Here is a 14,368-nt window from a genome sequence, read left to right as displayed (position 1 = left end):
CATCTAAGGGGATTATTCCACGATCCACCATCTTTTATCCACAATCCTGAAATCCAAAAAGCTTTGGAAACCAACAGATTTCCCACAAGTTGGGCACCATTTGGTTACACAACTTGACCTGACTTAACCAGGAACAATTTTTTGGTCCTGTCTTATCCCACTTACTGTGAAGGCCCACATAATTCCTTGAGGAAATATTAAGATGTGTGTGTTGCTGTTTTTTTGTTGTTGTTTTTTTTTTTTTGTTTTTTTTTTTTTTAATGAGGCAGTCTCAGATCCCGCTGAGAGTGTTCAGTAATACCTTGTATGCATTGGGGAAAATTTCCAAAATCTAAATTATTCCGAATTCTGTAAACATACCTGAGTTTAACCTTGGCCTGGGCAGTTTTTACAGCTAAGGAAACTGAGGCATTCCCTCCCAAAGCCAGATCTCCACGGTTCTGAGGCAGTCCCAGGCGCATTGATATTCTAAAAGCGTGAAGGGTCTCTCCATTGCAACACAGTTCTGGTTCGCAGAACTGCCAAACCGCAGAACTGCCAAACTGGCGCCCCTGAAGACTGGGCGCCTCAGGGGCTGAGAGCCCGGCAGGGAGAATCCTTGGCGGGCGGGGCGAGGGGGCTTCCGGGGCGGTGGCCACCTGGCCCGACCCGCTTAAGCCCCGCCCGCTTCTGCTCTGCGCGGTGATTCACTCCCTCCTTCGCCTCGGGGGCCCCCTTCCCGGCCAGACGGCTGGCAAGACGGCTGGGTGTGCAGCGTCCTCGAAAACACGAGCCAGCGAGCAGGTCTTTTGCGCCTCTTGGGACTCGGGTCCACACCATGGCGGATTCCGAGCGCCTCACGGCTCCCGGCTGCTGGGCCGCCTGCACCAGCTTCTCGCGCACCCAAAAGGGATTTCTTCTGTTTGCTGAGATTGTGAGCGTCCCGGGACTGGCGGGTGGGCAAGGGCGGGGTGGGGTGGCAGCAGCACGCGGAGCGGGGCAGCTCCGGGGGAGGCAGGCGCACGGCTGGGGGCTCTCGGCAGTGGGGCGCCAAGTGGGTGGGTTGATGGCGGAGGCCCGAAACCAGGGGCGCACGCAGGGCCAAATCAGTGAAGTCTTGGAGAAGGTGGTCAGGAGCTGCTGGCCCACGCGGTCAGGCAAGAGGCCCACAGGGCGTATGGCGGGCCCGGTGGAGACCCAGTAGACTCATCGGTGGACTCCTCGAAGGTGTCCCCAGGTCCTGGGTTTTGGGGGGACATCCCGTGGCAGGGCGTGGCGCGGCCTGGGCACAGGCAGGCGGGCTGGCAGAGGGCCCAGAGGCGGGACCTGTTGGGGTGGGGCCCCGCGCGCTCTAGTCCGTCAGGGTAGGGTGACTAGCTCTCCCCCAGTTCTTCCTAGACCCTCTGTGGTGGGGCCAGAAGGTCTTTAGCTATCTGGGCCGCTCAGGAGCCTCGGTTTCCCGTACTCCTCAAAGTGGACGCCTCCTTTGAGTCCTTTGTAAAAGGTGCAGCGCCTTTAATGGAGCCCTGCCCCTCTGGTGTTACTCTCACCGATTTCCAGAGAGGTTGCTGGGGGAACTGCATGTCCCGCCCTGTCAAAGCCCTGAAGCTGGTGCCCCGAGTGCTATAGGCAATACTCCCCATAGGGCATCCTAGAAGGAAAAAGATGGGAAACCGAGGCACCCAACTTTACCTATTAGCTGGGTGATTGTGGATAAGTCACTTCACATCTCTGTGCCTCATTTTCCTCATGTATAAAAAATAAAGGTACTAGTAATAGTACCCAGTTCACTAGGTTATTGTGATGACTGAGTGAATTAATACTTGTGCAGCTCTTAGAACAATATTTGGAACACAGTGTGCACACACTAAGAGTTTAGCTATTGCTATTTGTCCTTTTCCCAGTCCTGAGTTTGAGATGACCCCCCTTCCCCCACAATTGAAACCATTCCCCTCAGCCCTGGGAGTTGACTGAAGCCCCCTTTCACATGTCCTTCCAGATACTATGCCTGGTGATTCTGATCTGCTTTAGTACCTCGACATCAGGGTACTCTTTCTTGTCGGTGATAGAGATGATCTTTGCCGCCATCTTTTTTGTTGTCTACATGTGTGACCTGCACACCAAGATACAGATCATCAACTGGCCTTGGAGTGTGAGAAAGGGGCCACAATGGCAGGGCTAGGGAGGGATACGGGAAGTTGTGATTGTGGGGGGCAATTCTGAATGCTGACTTCGCTCTTCTCCCTACACCTCGCAGGATTTCTTCCGAACCCTTGTAGCAGTCATTCTCTACCTGATCACCTCCATTGTGGTGCTCGTTGAGAGAGGAAACAGCTCCAAAATCGCTGCAGGGGTAAAGGCTATGGAGTCAGCTTCTAAGCACAGAGAGAAGGGTTTGAGGATCCTGGGGCTATTTCTGCCTCTGCTTCTGCCAGAAAGTGTGTGACTCACAGTAGGTCACATTTGTCCTCAGGGCCTGCAGGGAAGTCAAACTGAGGCCCTGGTTTTCTTCCCCAAATCATCATTTGCTGTAAAGAGCCATCCCTTGTCTGACACAAGGATTTTTGTGGGAAGCACATAGAGGTGGAAGCACAAAGCACTATCACTGTCAATACATTAGACTAAACCATCTGCTAGAGCTTTGTTTCAATGCACAGTATGAATGCCATCCCCTATATGTGGGGCCTGGCTTCCCTGGTGGCTCAGTAGTAAAGAATCCACCTGCAGTGCAGAAGACCTATGTTCAATCGCTGGGTCGGGAAGATCCCCTGGAGAAGGGAATGGCAACCCACTCCAGTTTTCTTGCCTGGGAAATCCCATGGATAGAGTCGGACATGACTGAGGGACTAAACAACAACAACATATACGGGGCCACTGTGTCACTGTACTGTGTTGAGATGTACTAGGAAGAAGGAGGGTGGGGTAGAATCCAGTCTCTGGTCTTTCCCCAGGGCTCTCTGGGATCCCCACTTGCAGCTTTAACCATAATCCCTGCGTGGACTAGTCACTGGAGGTGGTGGATACAAGGAGATAGGAGGCTGGGTAGGCTGACCAGTCTAATATACCTGCCCTAACTCCCATCCCCAGGTGCTGGGCCTATGCGCTGCAGGCCTCTTTGGCTATGATGCCTACATTACCTTCCCCTTGCGGCAGCAGAGACATACAGCAGCCCCTACTGGTAAGTGTGTGGGTGTGTTGGGGGTGTTGCTAAGGGGGCTGAGAAGAAGATGGGTTTCCCAAGGGGCATGAATGCCAACTCTGTCTCTTGTTGGTACTTAAGGCTTTAGTGCCAATAAGTACCATAAGTTTCAGTATTCTTATCTGTAAAACAGGCATATGGATCCAACCAATGCTTTCTCTCTTTTCCTCTTGCAGACCCTGCAGATGGCCCGGTGTAGGTGAACTCTCTTCATTTCTCTCAGCAATCTGCAAATAACACCTCTATTGAAATAATTCCTCCCCACCCCTACAACACTCCCAGTCAACTCCCAGCTCCCTATTGAGGTAAAAGTGCCTTTGTCATGGAATTTTTCTTCCAGCCTGCCAATCAACCCTCCTGGGTATGGCTACCTTTATGGGTGTGCCTAGGGCCCCCTTCTGCAGTATCCGGAGACATCAGTTCTGCCTGGACAATGCCCCACCTAAGTCACAAAATGACAGGAGAGGGTACCTCAGATTTCAGACTCCAGGCTCCATGTTGTAACCCACTCTAAATAACCTCAGTGTGTGTAGGGGGTGGGGGTGTTCTGTGGAGCAATAAATAAATACTATGCAGATTATTAGAACATATGATAGTGAATAAATTAATCCTTTGATTAAATGTAGATAAATCTCAAGCATCAGTAGGGGGAAAATTGGGGAGGGGGGATGCTGGAGCAAGGAGGTAAAGAAGACAAGCCTGTTTTACAACAAATATTAAATTACTTCAGTAATACAAACAGACAAAGGAGGGAGGAAGGAAGGGGATCAATGACTTAAGTTGGGGTGTAGGTCTTCATCTACACTGACTTGAGAATGAAGCCCCCCCCAGAACTGTCACTCCTTCAAGCCAGGATGCAGTTCTTATCTCTGGCCTGTCGAGACATTCCTGGGCGAGAGTTCCCAGGGAGCTGTGGAGATGGGGAGTTGGTGGTCTCAGCCACAGTGTCTTGAGCAAGCACTGGCCTGCACAGGTGCGGGGACAGCGGGATGCGTTCCCCTAGGAAGTAGCCGTCCTCCTCTGAGGACTCTGAACTGGAACTGGAGGGTGAGCTGGAGCAAGATCCTGAGTCCGACCCTGATCCCAAGTCACATTGATGGTGGCGACGTCTGCCAAAGTGGCAGCGGTGGTGGTGATGGTGGTGGTGATGATGGTGGCGGTGGCGGTGGCGGCGACGACGTGTGGGGCCCCTGGGCGGGGGGCTGCGTGGTCTGCGGCGCTGGGCTGGGGGCGCACTCAGGGTCCGCCGAGGACCTCCCTCAGACACCAGAGGGTCGCGGAAGCTGACACGAGGGGCGCTCTGGCGACCAAAGGCACCATCTTCTGGTCGCGGATCCGGCTGGCTGGGAGGCCCCAGGGGTGTTTCGGGGACACTGCGGAGCCCCAGCTCAGGCATGGAGTGGCGGTGGGGGGCCCCTCTCAGAAAGTGGGTGGGCTCCTCAGGGCCTGCAGCTGGAAAAAGATGGGAGAGTCGCCCTATACCTCCTGCCCCACTCCCACCCCACCCAGGAGAGGCCTCTGGAAAGGACCTTCTCTCTCCCCAATCAAGACTGGGAAAATGGGGGCAGGCATCGGGGTGGGGCAGAAAGGTGGGGAGTCCAGGAAATATGAGGCCTTAGGCAGGTTCTGGGTGGAGGTGAAAGCAGGAGTAACAGGACAGGATTGGCGTATGAGGTGTGGCCCGGGTGGGGGCGTGGCCTCTGGTAGAAGGGGCGTGGTATAGGATGGAGCAGAATCCCGGCGAGGCCAGGGAACAGAGGGTGAGGGGTCAAGGGTTTGGAGGAGGAACTTGGGCTCAAGCTGGGACAAGTTGAGGTAGGGGAAGGGCCCTGCACAGAAGTGGGGCGGAACCAGGATTCACATGGGGTGTGGTTTGGGCTGGAGATTAGGCCTGGAATGGTTTGGGGATGGAGCCAGGACTGAGATAGGGGTTGGGCCAGGGATGCCAGGGTGAAGGGCCGGGGCTGGTCAAGGGGAAGGGACAGGGTTGGGGGAGGTGGGGTGGCTCACCAGGCACTGCCTCGGTGTTGGTGCCTTTGGTGGTAGTCTCAGATGCCCCCTCCACAGCAGAAAAAGAGGCTGTAGAGGCTGTGAGAGGTGTGGAGACCGTGCTTGTGCTCCAGCTGCGGCGGCTGTGCGCTGGAGCCATGGGCTCAGACCCCAGGCTGCAGGCTCGTGAGCAGAAGATTAGGCCACGGCGTGGCAGGAAGGGGCGGCCCAGGAGAGCTCGCCCGCAGCGACTACAACAGAAGCAGCGCTCTGAGGCGTGCCAGTGCTGGCCCTCATAAGCCATCTGGCCTTGGTCCAGGCCTGCAGGGATGGACAGGAGGGGGAAAACTGAGGCAGAGCCCTCAGGCATATCTCTGACCCTACTGAATAGGGGCCCTTCTTGGGAATCTGGGACAGGGTTCCTGGAGATGCCCTCTTGCCCCACCTCTCCAGACTGGGGCCCTTCCTCACCCTCCTCTCCTGGAAACTGGCTGATAAATGTCTCCTCTGCCTCCCTTTCTTTCCCCAGGTGGCCCCTCCCAGAGTGAAGGTGGGTATTAGACTCTAAGATGCGGGTCAGGCTTAGACATTAAGAGGTGGCTTCAGGTGGAGGGAGAATGGAAGGTAGACCTGAAGAAACCTGGGTGGTGGCAGCAGGACAGAGAAGGTAGGGCGTGGCTTTGGTGGGGAGGAAGTAGATCTTAGAAGGTTGAGTCTGGCTTAGAAGGTAGGGTTTACCTAGGCTGATGGAGGAGAGTGTGAGAGAACAGGGCATAGCTTAGAGTAGGGGCTAGGTTGAGAGGGTAGGAGAGTAACTTGGGGGGCGGGGTGCTAGAAATTAGAGGGCACTCTGGAGGTGGGCCTAGATATGTAGTGGTGCCTAGTGTAGCTGGGTTTAGAAAAGATGGCATGATGGGGGACATCAGTAATGGAATTGCAATGAAGGGTATAGGGCTACAGTGCTGGGGCTAGGATTAAAGTATGGGGTATAATGGGAGATGGGGCCTGGAAGACAGGGGAATCCTGGGGGTGGGGCTATGACCCAGTTGTCCATCCATTGCCCAGCCAGTCCCATGTTCACCCACCAATGTGCTCCCCGCAGCCATCACAGTACTCCGCGTGGCGGGCCTCATAGCAGGCACAGCAGTGGGGGCGACTCTGACGCATGACATAGCGCTGCCCCCCGAGCGATGCTTCACACTCAAAGCAGCAGAAGTGACCCATGTGCCAGTGCCGGCCCTCAGCTTCCGTGCACTCAGGGGAGAAGATGATCTGGCAAGCAAAGGCCATCGTGGCCATCAGAAGGGTCTGCCCCTGGCCCTGCCCACCCTCCATTCCCACCGTTGGGCAGAAAGGCACAAACCTCGTCACAGGCTTGGCAGCGTGGGCGCAGGCGTTCGGCGTGGTGGCGACCACAGTAGACCTTGCCAGCATGGTAGAAGTAGATGAGGTCCACCAGCAGCTCCCGGCACGTGGAACACACAAAGCACTGTGGGTGCCAGCAGGCACCTAGGCCTGCACGGCTGGCAAACACAGCAATGTCCCCACCTCCAATCTGCTTCCCACACTGTGGAACGACAGGTGAACACTGTCACCATCACCAAGATGGGCAGATGGATGGGGCTCAGCCAAGGTGTGTCACACCTGGGCCTTCCCCATGGTCTATGTGACCAGCCCCATCCAGGGGGTAACTTCAAGATAGGCCCTGCCTACATGGCTGGGGGTAAAGGTGGGAGCAGGAGCCTTTAGAGAACAACCCTGCTCCTGGAGAAAACCACAGAGACAGGCCCTATCTCTCGTGGGTGGCCTCAAAGGCAAGTCTCGCCTTTAGGGGGTTGGGAAAACCATAGAGTCAGGTCAGGCCCAGTTGGGGGATCTTAGCACAGACCTCACCTAACAGTAAGATCTAAGGTTAGGGTCCACCCACCGGGGGGGGGGGCCTCAGAGACAAATTCCACTCATTGCCCAGCTCTGAAGACATGCCCTGCCACTGTGGGTTGGTTCTTAAGAACAAGTCTCGATCATAAGAGGGCCAAAGAGATAGCCCACATCCCATGTCCACAGCATGGAAGGGAGGAAATGAATAGAGAAGGTCTACTAGGCTCTCCTTAGAGGCAGACCATACCTGACATGGGATCTGAGAAACAGGCCCCAGTCCACCAGGGAGCCCTACAGACAGACCTGGCTGGTCAGGGAGGCCTTAGATATGGTCCCTGCCCAACAGCAGAACATGAGGAAAAGACCCCACCTACCAGAGGGGACACTAGACAGACCACTAGGGCTTAGGTGGCCAGCCTCATCTTCCCAGGGCCTGGGAGATGGAGCACCCCAAGGCTTGGAGCAAAGGCACTACTTACTCACTGAGGCCCTCCATGGCTCACCTCCTCGCAGATGGCCCCAGTGATGGTCACGGGGAAGATGCGCACGGTGCCACGCCCCAGATTCTCCCTCTTCCGCTGCTGGCTGAAGGCTCTGAGCTCTTTCTTCTCCTCCTCTTCCAGTGCCGTACAGTACTGTACCTGGAGTAGCAGGGGTCTTCCAGGCTCTTCCCCTGATGCCTGCCCCACCCCGACCTTCTTCCAGATTTCATCCTTGCTCAGAAAGTTTACTTCTAGGCCTTTGTACAGGTATCTCAAATACCCACCCCTTACCTCTTCTCCCAAGGCCCAGCTGCAGTTTTTACCAAGGAATGTCCCCTGATTGCTCCTGCCTGTTTAGGCCTGTCCCCTCAGATCAGTTCACCTTTCCTCCTCTGAGCCTGCCCACTGCTTTCCAGCTCCCAGCATTTGTCCAGGCCGTGCCCCCTACCTGGCATGCCCTTCCTGTCTTCTGCCTCCTTACCTCACTGTCATGTGGGGGCAGCTGGTGCAGCAGCTGCTTGATCCTGTATTTTTCCCCAGGACTGTTCACATAGGGGACCTTGTCTTCTGGGAGGCAGCTGAAAAATTGGTATACCTGGAGGGACATAGGGGATGGCCGAAAATAATTGAGACTAGAGGCGGTGCAGTGGGGTGGTTGTTGTTCAGTGGCTCAGTCGTGTCTGACTCTTTGTGACCCCATAGACTGCAGCACACCAGGCTCCCCTGTCCTTCACTATCTCCCAGACTTTGCTCAAACTCATGTCCATTGAGTCAGTGTTGGTGGAGCCCTACTTTTCTGAGAAAATTAAAGTCATCAGGAGGGAATTTCTACTGACCCTGCTCCATCTCTCCTTCCTACAGGCCAGATCGTTCCTGCCACATCTCAAACATACCAAGAGTCCCTTAATGTCTTGACCCTTCATCTGCTGCTTCACTTTTCTTTCCACATTTACAGCAAAATTCCTCAAAAATGTATGCGTTTGCTATCTCCATTTCATCTCCTCCCATTCTCTCTAGACCCCACTCCAGTTGGGCTTCTCTGCCCCCTCTGTCTCTGTCCCTCCTCCAAAGCTATTCCTGTCATAGTCATTGATGATATCCAGATTGCTAAACTCATTTCTCAGGTCTCAGTCTTAATCCAGTTTGACCCATCAGTAACACTGGACACAGCCAATCACTCCCTGTTCCTGAAAACACTCTGTTCTGTTAGCTTCCACAAGACCACACAGCCCTGGGTTTGCTTCCTCCTACCTTATTGACTGCTCCTTCTCTGTCACTCTTTTGGTTCCTCTTCAGCTAGTTGATCCCTAAATGTGGGAGGGTCCTTAGTCTCAGTCCTTGGTCCTCTTCCCTCTGTCTACCTTCAGTTCTTTGGGAATCACATCCAACTTCATGGCTATAAATACCATCTCCTGGCTAATGCCTCACAAATGCATACCTCTAGCCCTGTGACTTCTTGTTGAGTTCCATTTTCATGTGACCACTCAGATGTCCAACAGGCATCTCAAACTCCAGACAGCCAAAACCAAATGTATGCTCTTAGCCTTCAAACTTGCTCCTGCCTTGGCCTGCCCCATATCAGTCAATCCATCCATCCTTTGTGTCATCTTTGACTCCTCTCTCATACCCACAAGAAAATCCTCTAAGCTCTAGTTTCAAAATATAACTAGACTCTGACTACCGCTCACTACTTCCACGGCCAATGTCATGATCAGGATCAGTCACCTGGACCACTGCAGTTGCCTCCTCTTCACTAATCCCCTGCTTCCATGCTCACTCTCACAGTCCATTCTACACTCAGCAGCCAGAGGGATCCTGTTAAATCCTAAGACAAATCACATCCCTTCTCTGCTCACAATCCTCTGGTGTCCTCTCCTTCATTCAAAGTGGAAGTCAAAGTTGTGTCCATGGCCCCCACCATCTCTGACCTCATCTCCAACCACTGGCCCCATTGCTCACTATGCTCCACATACACTGGCATCCTCACTGTTTCTCACACATGCCAAGCACACTCCTGCCTCAGGGCCTTTGCATTCGCTTTTCCCTCTGCCTGGATTGTTCTAACCTCTGATATCTGCATAGCTCACATCCTCACCTTCTTCAGGAAGCTCAAACATCATACTGCCACAGAGGCTGACCTGGGCACCTTATTTACAATTCCAACTTCTCTGTCTTTCCCCCACTTCCCTGCTCTATTTATTCCATAGCTCTTCCACCATTTGACATATTTTTTTAGGTTTGCTTATTGTCTCTTGTTCCCTTTGGGAATACAACCTCCAGGTGGGCAGGTGTATTTTTGTGTGGGTTTTTTGCTCTTTGTTATGTTCTCAGAACAGTGTCTGACATGCAGTAAGTGCTCAGTGACTGTTGAATGAATGAATCAATGGAAATACGGTGAATGAAAAGAGCTGGGATAAGGCCTGAGGTAAGGTGAGAACAGGAGTGGGGTGATCAGGTCCTGAGGAACTGGCCCAGCCATCAATCAGGGTTCCCTGCTAGATCACAGAGGGGTCAGAAGGACATGCACAGTCTGACCACATACTCTAGTGTTTCTCTGGAAATAGGTTCCCACCTGAGTGTGTGTGTGAGTATGTGTGTGTGCGTGCCCACTGGTGAGCAAGAGTGGGTGGTGGTGTTTGGTCACCTGCTCAGGCTTGAGACCAGGGGGCACCCAAGCATACTCCTCTGAGGCACAGCCTGAGTCATCATCGGAGATGGAGTGGCGCTGGAAGTCTGAGATTAGCCGACACATGATGCGTTCCAGGTCCACAGGCACTGCATGCACGGCGTGCTCCTCCCGCGGGCATTTGCAGTGCTGGCAGATCTTTCTGAGGGGGCCGGAATGGGGGTCAGTTCCAAAGGGATAGCCCACTGGGATCCCCCTTGGCGGCCCAAGGAAGTCTAACTGGAGGGGCAGAGACACTCAGATTATCGCCAGCAAAAGACTTGGAGCCTGAGAGGGCTCTGGGCTTGGAGGCGGTGCAGAGCCGACGTGAGGCTGTGAGCCAAACCGCTGTGGGGGAGTGGGCGGGGGCTGTGAAGGGCGGAGCAGCCACCTGGGCTGGGAGCTGCGAGCGGGGCTGTGGGCCTGGCCAGAGGATGTGAAGCGAGTGGTGGGGCTGTGGGAGGTCTCAAGGCCCTGACTTTCAGCACTGGGACTTGGGTCACACTCTCCTGGCAGCGGACCTGAGTAGGGGCGGGGCTGAATCTGAGATTGGAGTCCCCTTAGGACTTTGGAAGTTGTTGGGGGAACTTTTCCTAGAGGCGGGTTCTAGCTTGTGCTGAGGCTCTGAACTCGTAAATGGGTCGGGCTCTGAGCTCGTGAGTAGGGCTCTGTCTGTTGTATTCTGTGGGAGGTTTTGGGTACAGGGCTTCACTAGGAGGATAGGACCTGGGTGTGGGAGAGGAGTTCTGAGCCCAAGAAGGGGGCGGGAGGTCAGTGGGCGGTGCTCAGAACCCGGGACCCAGGCTCTCCCTAGAGACGAGACTCGGAAACTAGGATAATTATGGGGGCGGGGACATATAGTAGGCGGAGATCTCCTGGGAATGCCACAATTAGGACCGTGTCTGCCGAGGGAGGGGCTCTGGACCTGAGCTTTTCTCGAAGACCGGGCTCCAGGCTAGGGGAGTGGCCTACGTCTTGGTGGGTTCCCCTAAGGGCAGGACCCTGACGAAGGCAAGGTCACCTACCTCCAGCCGTGTAGCAGGAAGCCGGGGCACTGCTCCCTGCAGGAGTTGCAGGGCTGGCCGCGGTCTGGGTCCTCTGCCTCTGGAGGCTGTAGTGGGCGGGGACAGACGCGGGACCGGGCGAGGTGCGCGAGGGCGGGGAGGGAGAGAGAAATCAACGCCCGCCTCTCCATTCCAAGGACGGCAACCACAGGCCAGGGCCTGTCCCACCAGGGCAACGCCAGGCAGGCTGGGACAGAGCCCAGAGCAGAGGGGGACACCACCGAGGTAGAGGCGGGGCAGCTGAGGCTACCTCCCTACATGCCCCCCTTTCAGGGAATTTCCCCTCCCTGGGCCAGCCTCCGACTCCCCTCACCCAGCCTGGACACCTCCCACCAGCCTCTGAATCCTTCAGGCCTCAAAACACCTGAACTGAGTACTCTCCCCACCAGAGCAGAGACCCTAATCTGGGTGTCTCTTCCCAGGCCTCATCTCGCTGGGCCCCTTCTCCACTCAGGAACCAGCAGCACTCCAGTTCCACAGGTTGGGAGTCTGAGACCCCATCCTTACTTGGCATCCCCATGTGAACCCTATTCCTATTTCAGAAGCTCAAGAGCTCTTCTGGAGAAGGCAATGGCACCCCACTCCAGTACTCTTGCCTGGAAAATCCCATGGACGGAGGAGCCTGGTAGGCTACAGTCCATGGGGTCTATAAGAGTCAGACACGACTGAGCGGCTTCACTTTCACTTTTCACTTTCCTGCATTGGAGAAGGAAATGGCAACCCACTCCAGTGTTCTTGCCTCGAGAATCCCAGGGACAGGGGAGCCTGGTGGGCTGCCATCTATGGGGTCGCACAGAGTCGGACACGACTGAAGCGACTTAGCAGCAGCAGCAGCAGCAAGAGCTCTTCCCCAAACCCTGGCTTCACCTTTTCAAACCCAAGGAACTGAGACCCTTCTCTGGGATCTCAGGAGGCCCTTGAGCCATTCAGAAACTCACACCCCAAGAAGCCTTGGCCCTTATCCCTCATATCCTAGGGCTATTCACTCTTCTGGACCAGACCCCACCCAGACAGCCCCTCCAAAGGAAGACAGAGACCCTCCTATCTAGGAAGTCAAAAGCTCCGTGACTCAAGTGGAAGCCTGGAAGCTCTTTTACCCCCATATCCCTACCACTTGACTCTCAATATTCGGACACCCCAGGAGTGTAAGGCCTCACCCCTCAGTTCACCTTCCACCCAGGTACAGGGGGAGGTCCCTTTCTTCAGAAGCTCAGGAGGTCTCTGCTCAATCTAGGACTTCAGGACCCAATCTTTTGGCTCTCAGAATCCCCTCCCATAATTCACCCAAGATGGGAGTGCACCAAGTCCCCTGTGTACTGATAAAGGTGTGCGGAAAGGTGATTAGGGAGCAAGGACCACCAGATTTCTACATTCCTTCATCCACATGACTTCCAGCAGTCCTCCGGTCTGGGTATCCTGGGGATGGGGATTCCCAGATCCTCTGTGGAACACCTCCTCTCTATCCCTTGCTTCCTCTCCTGGGTCTCAGTTTATCCCGACCCCCATCGCTGCCCCGAGTCTCGCTCACCGCACGCCCGGAGCGGCGCCTCCGGGACCCACGCGCGAACATGGCGCGCCCAGGCAGGGTCCAGCCGGGCCGGGTCAGGCGAGCGGAATCCTTGTGGCCGTCTGGCCACCGCGCGTCCGGCAGGGGAGCTCTCGGTTCCGTAAACCTGACACCGGCGTAGGAGGAGCGCGCCCAGCGGAGTCCGCCCCTGCGCCTGTTGTCTCTCCCAGGCCAAGGCGCCCCCTGCCTAGAGGTGAGGGGCGCGCAGCCCAGGAGCGCCGTGCGCGACAGCTTCCCGGCACTCCTGCCTGGGCGGGAGCTGGGCCTCAGAAATCACAGCCCCCAGAACCCCAGGGTTCCATGTGATCTCTCACTAGATGTTCTAGGGCTGGAGGGCTCCGTTGTGGAGGAGGGGAACTTGAAAGTGGTGACCTGACTGCAAGGAGTGTGCGCTACAGTACTTGTATTGGCACTTTGTGTCAATTTATCTTGGATGTTTATTTGGGGGATGGGTTAAAGCCACCTCTTGGTCCTCCCCTCACTGGTGATGATCTGAGGGTCTCTTTCCCTCCAATTAATGCTGCACGAACGGTCTCCAATCCTATTGTAGGCCCGTCTGAAAGCTAGACCTTGTACACCCCCGCTCCCCATGTCCTCGCTCACATCCGCTTTCAGAGAGAGCCAGGGTTATTTGAGATTTATGGGAAAGGACTTAAACTGACTGGCCAGGTTCCGCGGCCCTCTTCCCATCCTTATAGTTCCAACTGCGAGGCCCCGTAAGTCCTTAGAAATATATTTTAAAGGCTTCTCTCCCCTGCTCCCGCTTTTCTCTCTCCAGGTATTCTTTCCCTGAGCTAGGAGTCTCTCCTTCGCCCTCTCAGGCTTCGCTATGCCTCAGGGTGGGAGGAGGGGGTCCCTGGCACACAGTCAGAACTCTGATGCCCGGCCAAGGTAGGCACTGCAACGGGCAGCAGTCCACCGGCCCTTCACGGTGGGCTCCGGGGACCCCGCCCCTCACCCCTCACCTTCCCACCCCCCCAACCCCCTACCCGCCTACTCTACCCTACCCCACCCCACCCCGGGCCCATTACGCAAACCGGGTCATTTCCCGCCCCTCCCTGCCCCAGGGAGGAGCCAGGAAAGGTTATGAAATGAATGAGAGAACTAACTAGTCCCCTCGGCGCCCCGCCTCCGCCTTGCTGCCTGGACGGTCTCCCAGTTCTCCAGCAGGAGCGCAGGCAAGGAAACGGAGAGACAGCAGGGTCTGAAGAATGCGAGGCAGGTGACTAGAGGGAAGTCTCCTTGTGAAGCATGGGGATCCTATTTTAACCCTTTGGGGATTCAAGGACAGGGCTCCCCAGAGTCTGGGAAACGGCCTAAGGAACCCAAATTAGAACCGAACTGTAAAGAGACTCACTGGTAAAGAATCTGCCTGCAGTGCTGGAGACACAGGAAGCTTGGGTTTGATCCCTGAGTCAGGAAGATACCCTGGAGGAGGAAATGGCAACCCACCCCAGTATTCTTGCCTGGAAAATTCTATGGACCGAGGAGCCCGGTGGGCTACTGTCCATGAGACCGCAAAGAGTCGGATGCGACTAGGCATTC

General features: G+C 55.4%; 2 protein-coding genes across 3 annotated transcripts; one reads left to right on the top strand and one right to left on the bottom strand.

Moving 5' to 3' along the window:
• Positions 1–668: 668 nt before the first annotated feature.
• PLP2 (proteolipid protein 2) lies at positions 669–3,768 on the top strand. The gene is made up of 5 exons (XM_006073656.3): positions 669–913; positions 1,979–2,131; positions 2,237–2,332; positions 3,067–3,157; positions 3,355–3,768. Exons 1-5 carry the CDS (start codon positions 818–820, stop codon positions 3,375–3,377), a joined length of 459 nt encoding a protein of 152 aa, XP_006073718.1. The 5' UTR covers positions 669–817; the 3' UTR covers positions 3,378–3,768.
• PRICKLE3 (prickle planar cell polarity protein 3) lies at positions 3,756–12,942 on the bottom strand. 2 transcript variants are annotated; one of them, XM_006073658.4, is made up of 9 exons: positions 12,785–12,942; positions 11,218–11,303; positions 10,172–10,355; positions 8,009–8,122; positions 7,549–7,686; positions 6,531–6,734; positions 6,253–6,439; positions 5,189–5,488; positions 3,756–4,630 (listed from the first exon to the last, which is right to left on the bottom strand). In XM_006073658.4, exons 1-9 carry the CDS (start codon positions 12,824–12,826, stop codon positions 4,023–4,025), a joined length of 1,863 nt encoding a protein of 620 aa, XP_006073720.1. In that variant the 5' UTR covers positions 12,827–12,942; the 3' UTR covers positions 3,756–4,022. The 2 variants fall into 2 exon arrangements, with proteins under 2 accessions (XP_006073720.1, XP_006073719.1); XM_006073657.4 differs by lacking the exon at positions 5,189–5,488.
• Between the last annotated feature and the right edge of the window lie 1,426 nt (positions 12,943–14,368).

Source organism: Bubalus bubalis, chromosome X (assembly GCF_019923935.1).
Source record: "Bubalus bubalis isolate 160015118507 breed Murrah chromosome X, NDDB_SH_1, whole genome shotgun sequence".
Lineage (NCBI taxonomy): Eukaryota > Metazoa > Chordata > Mammalia > Artiodactyla > Bovidae > Bubalus > Bubalus bubalis.
The sequence above is the reverse complement of the archived record's forward strand: the minus strand, read 5'-3'. Positions and strand labels throughout refer to the sequence as shown.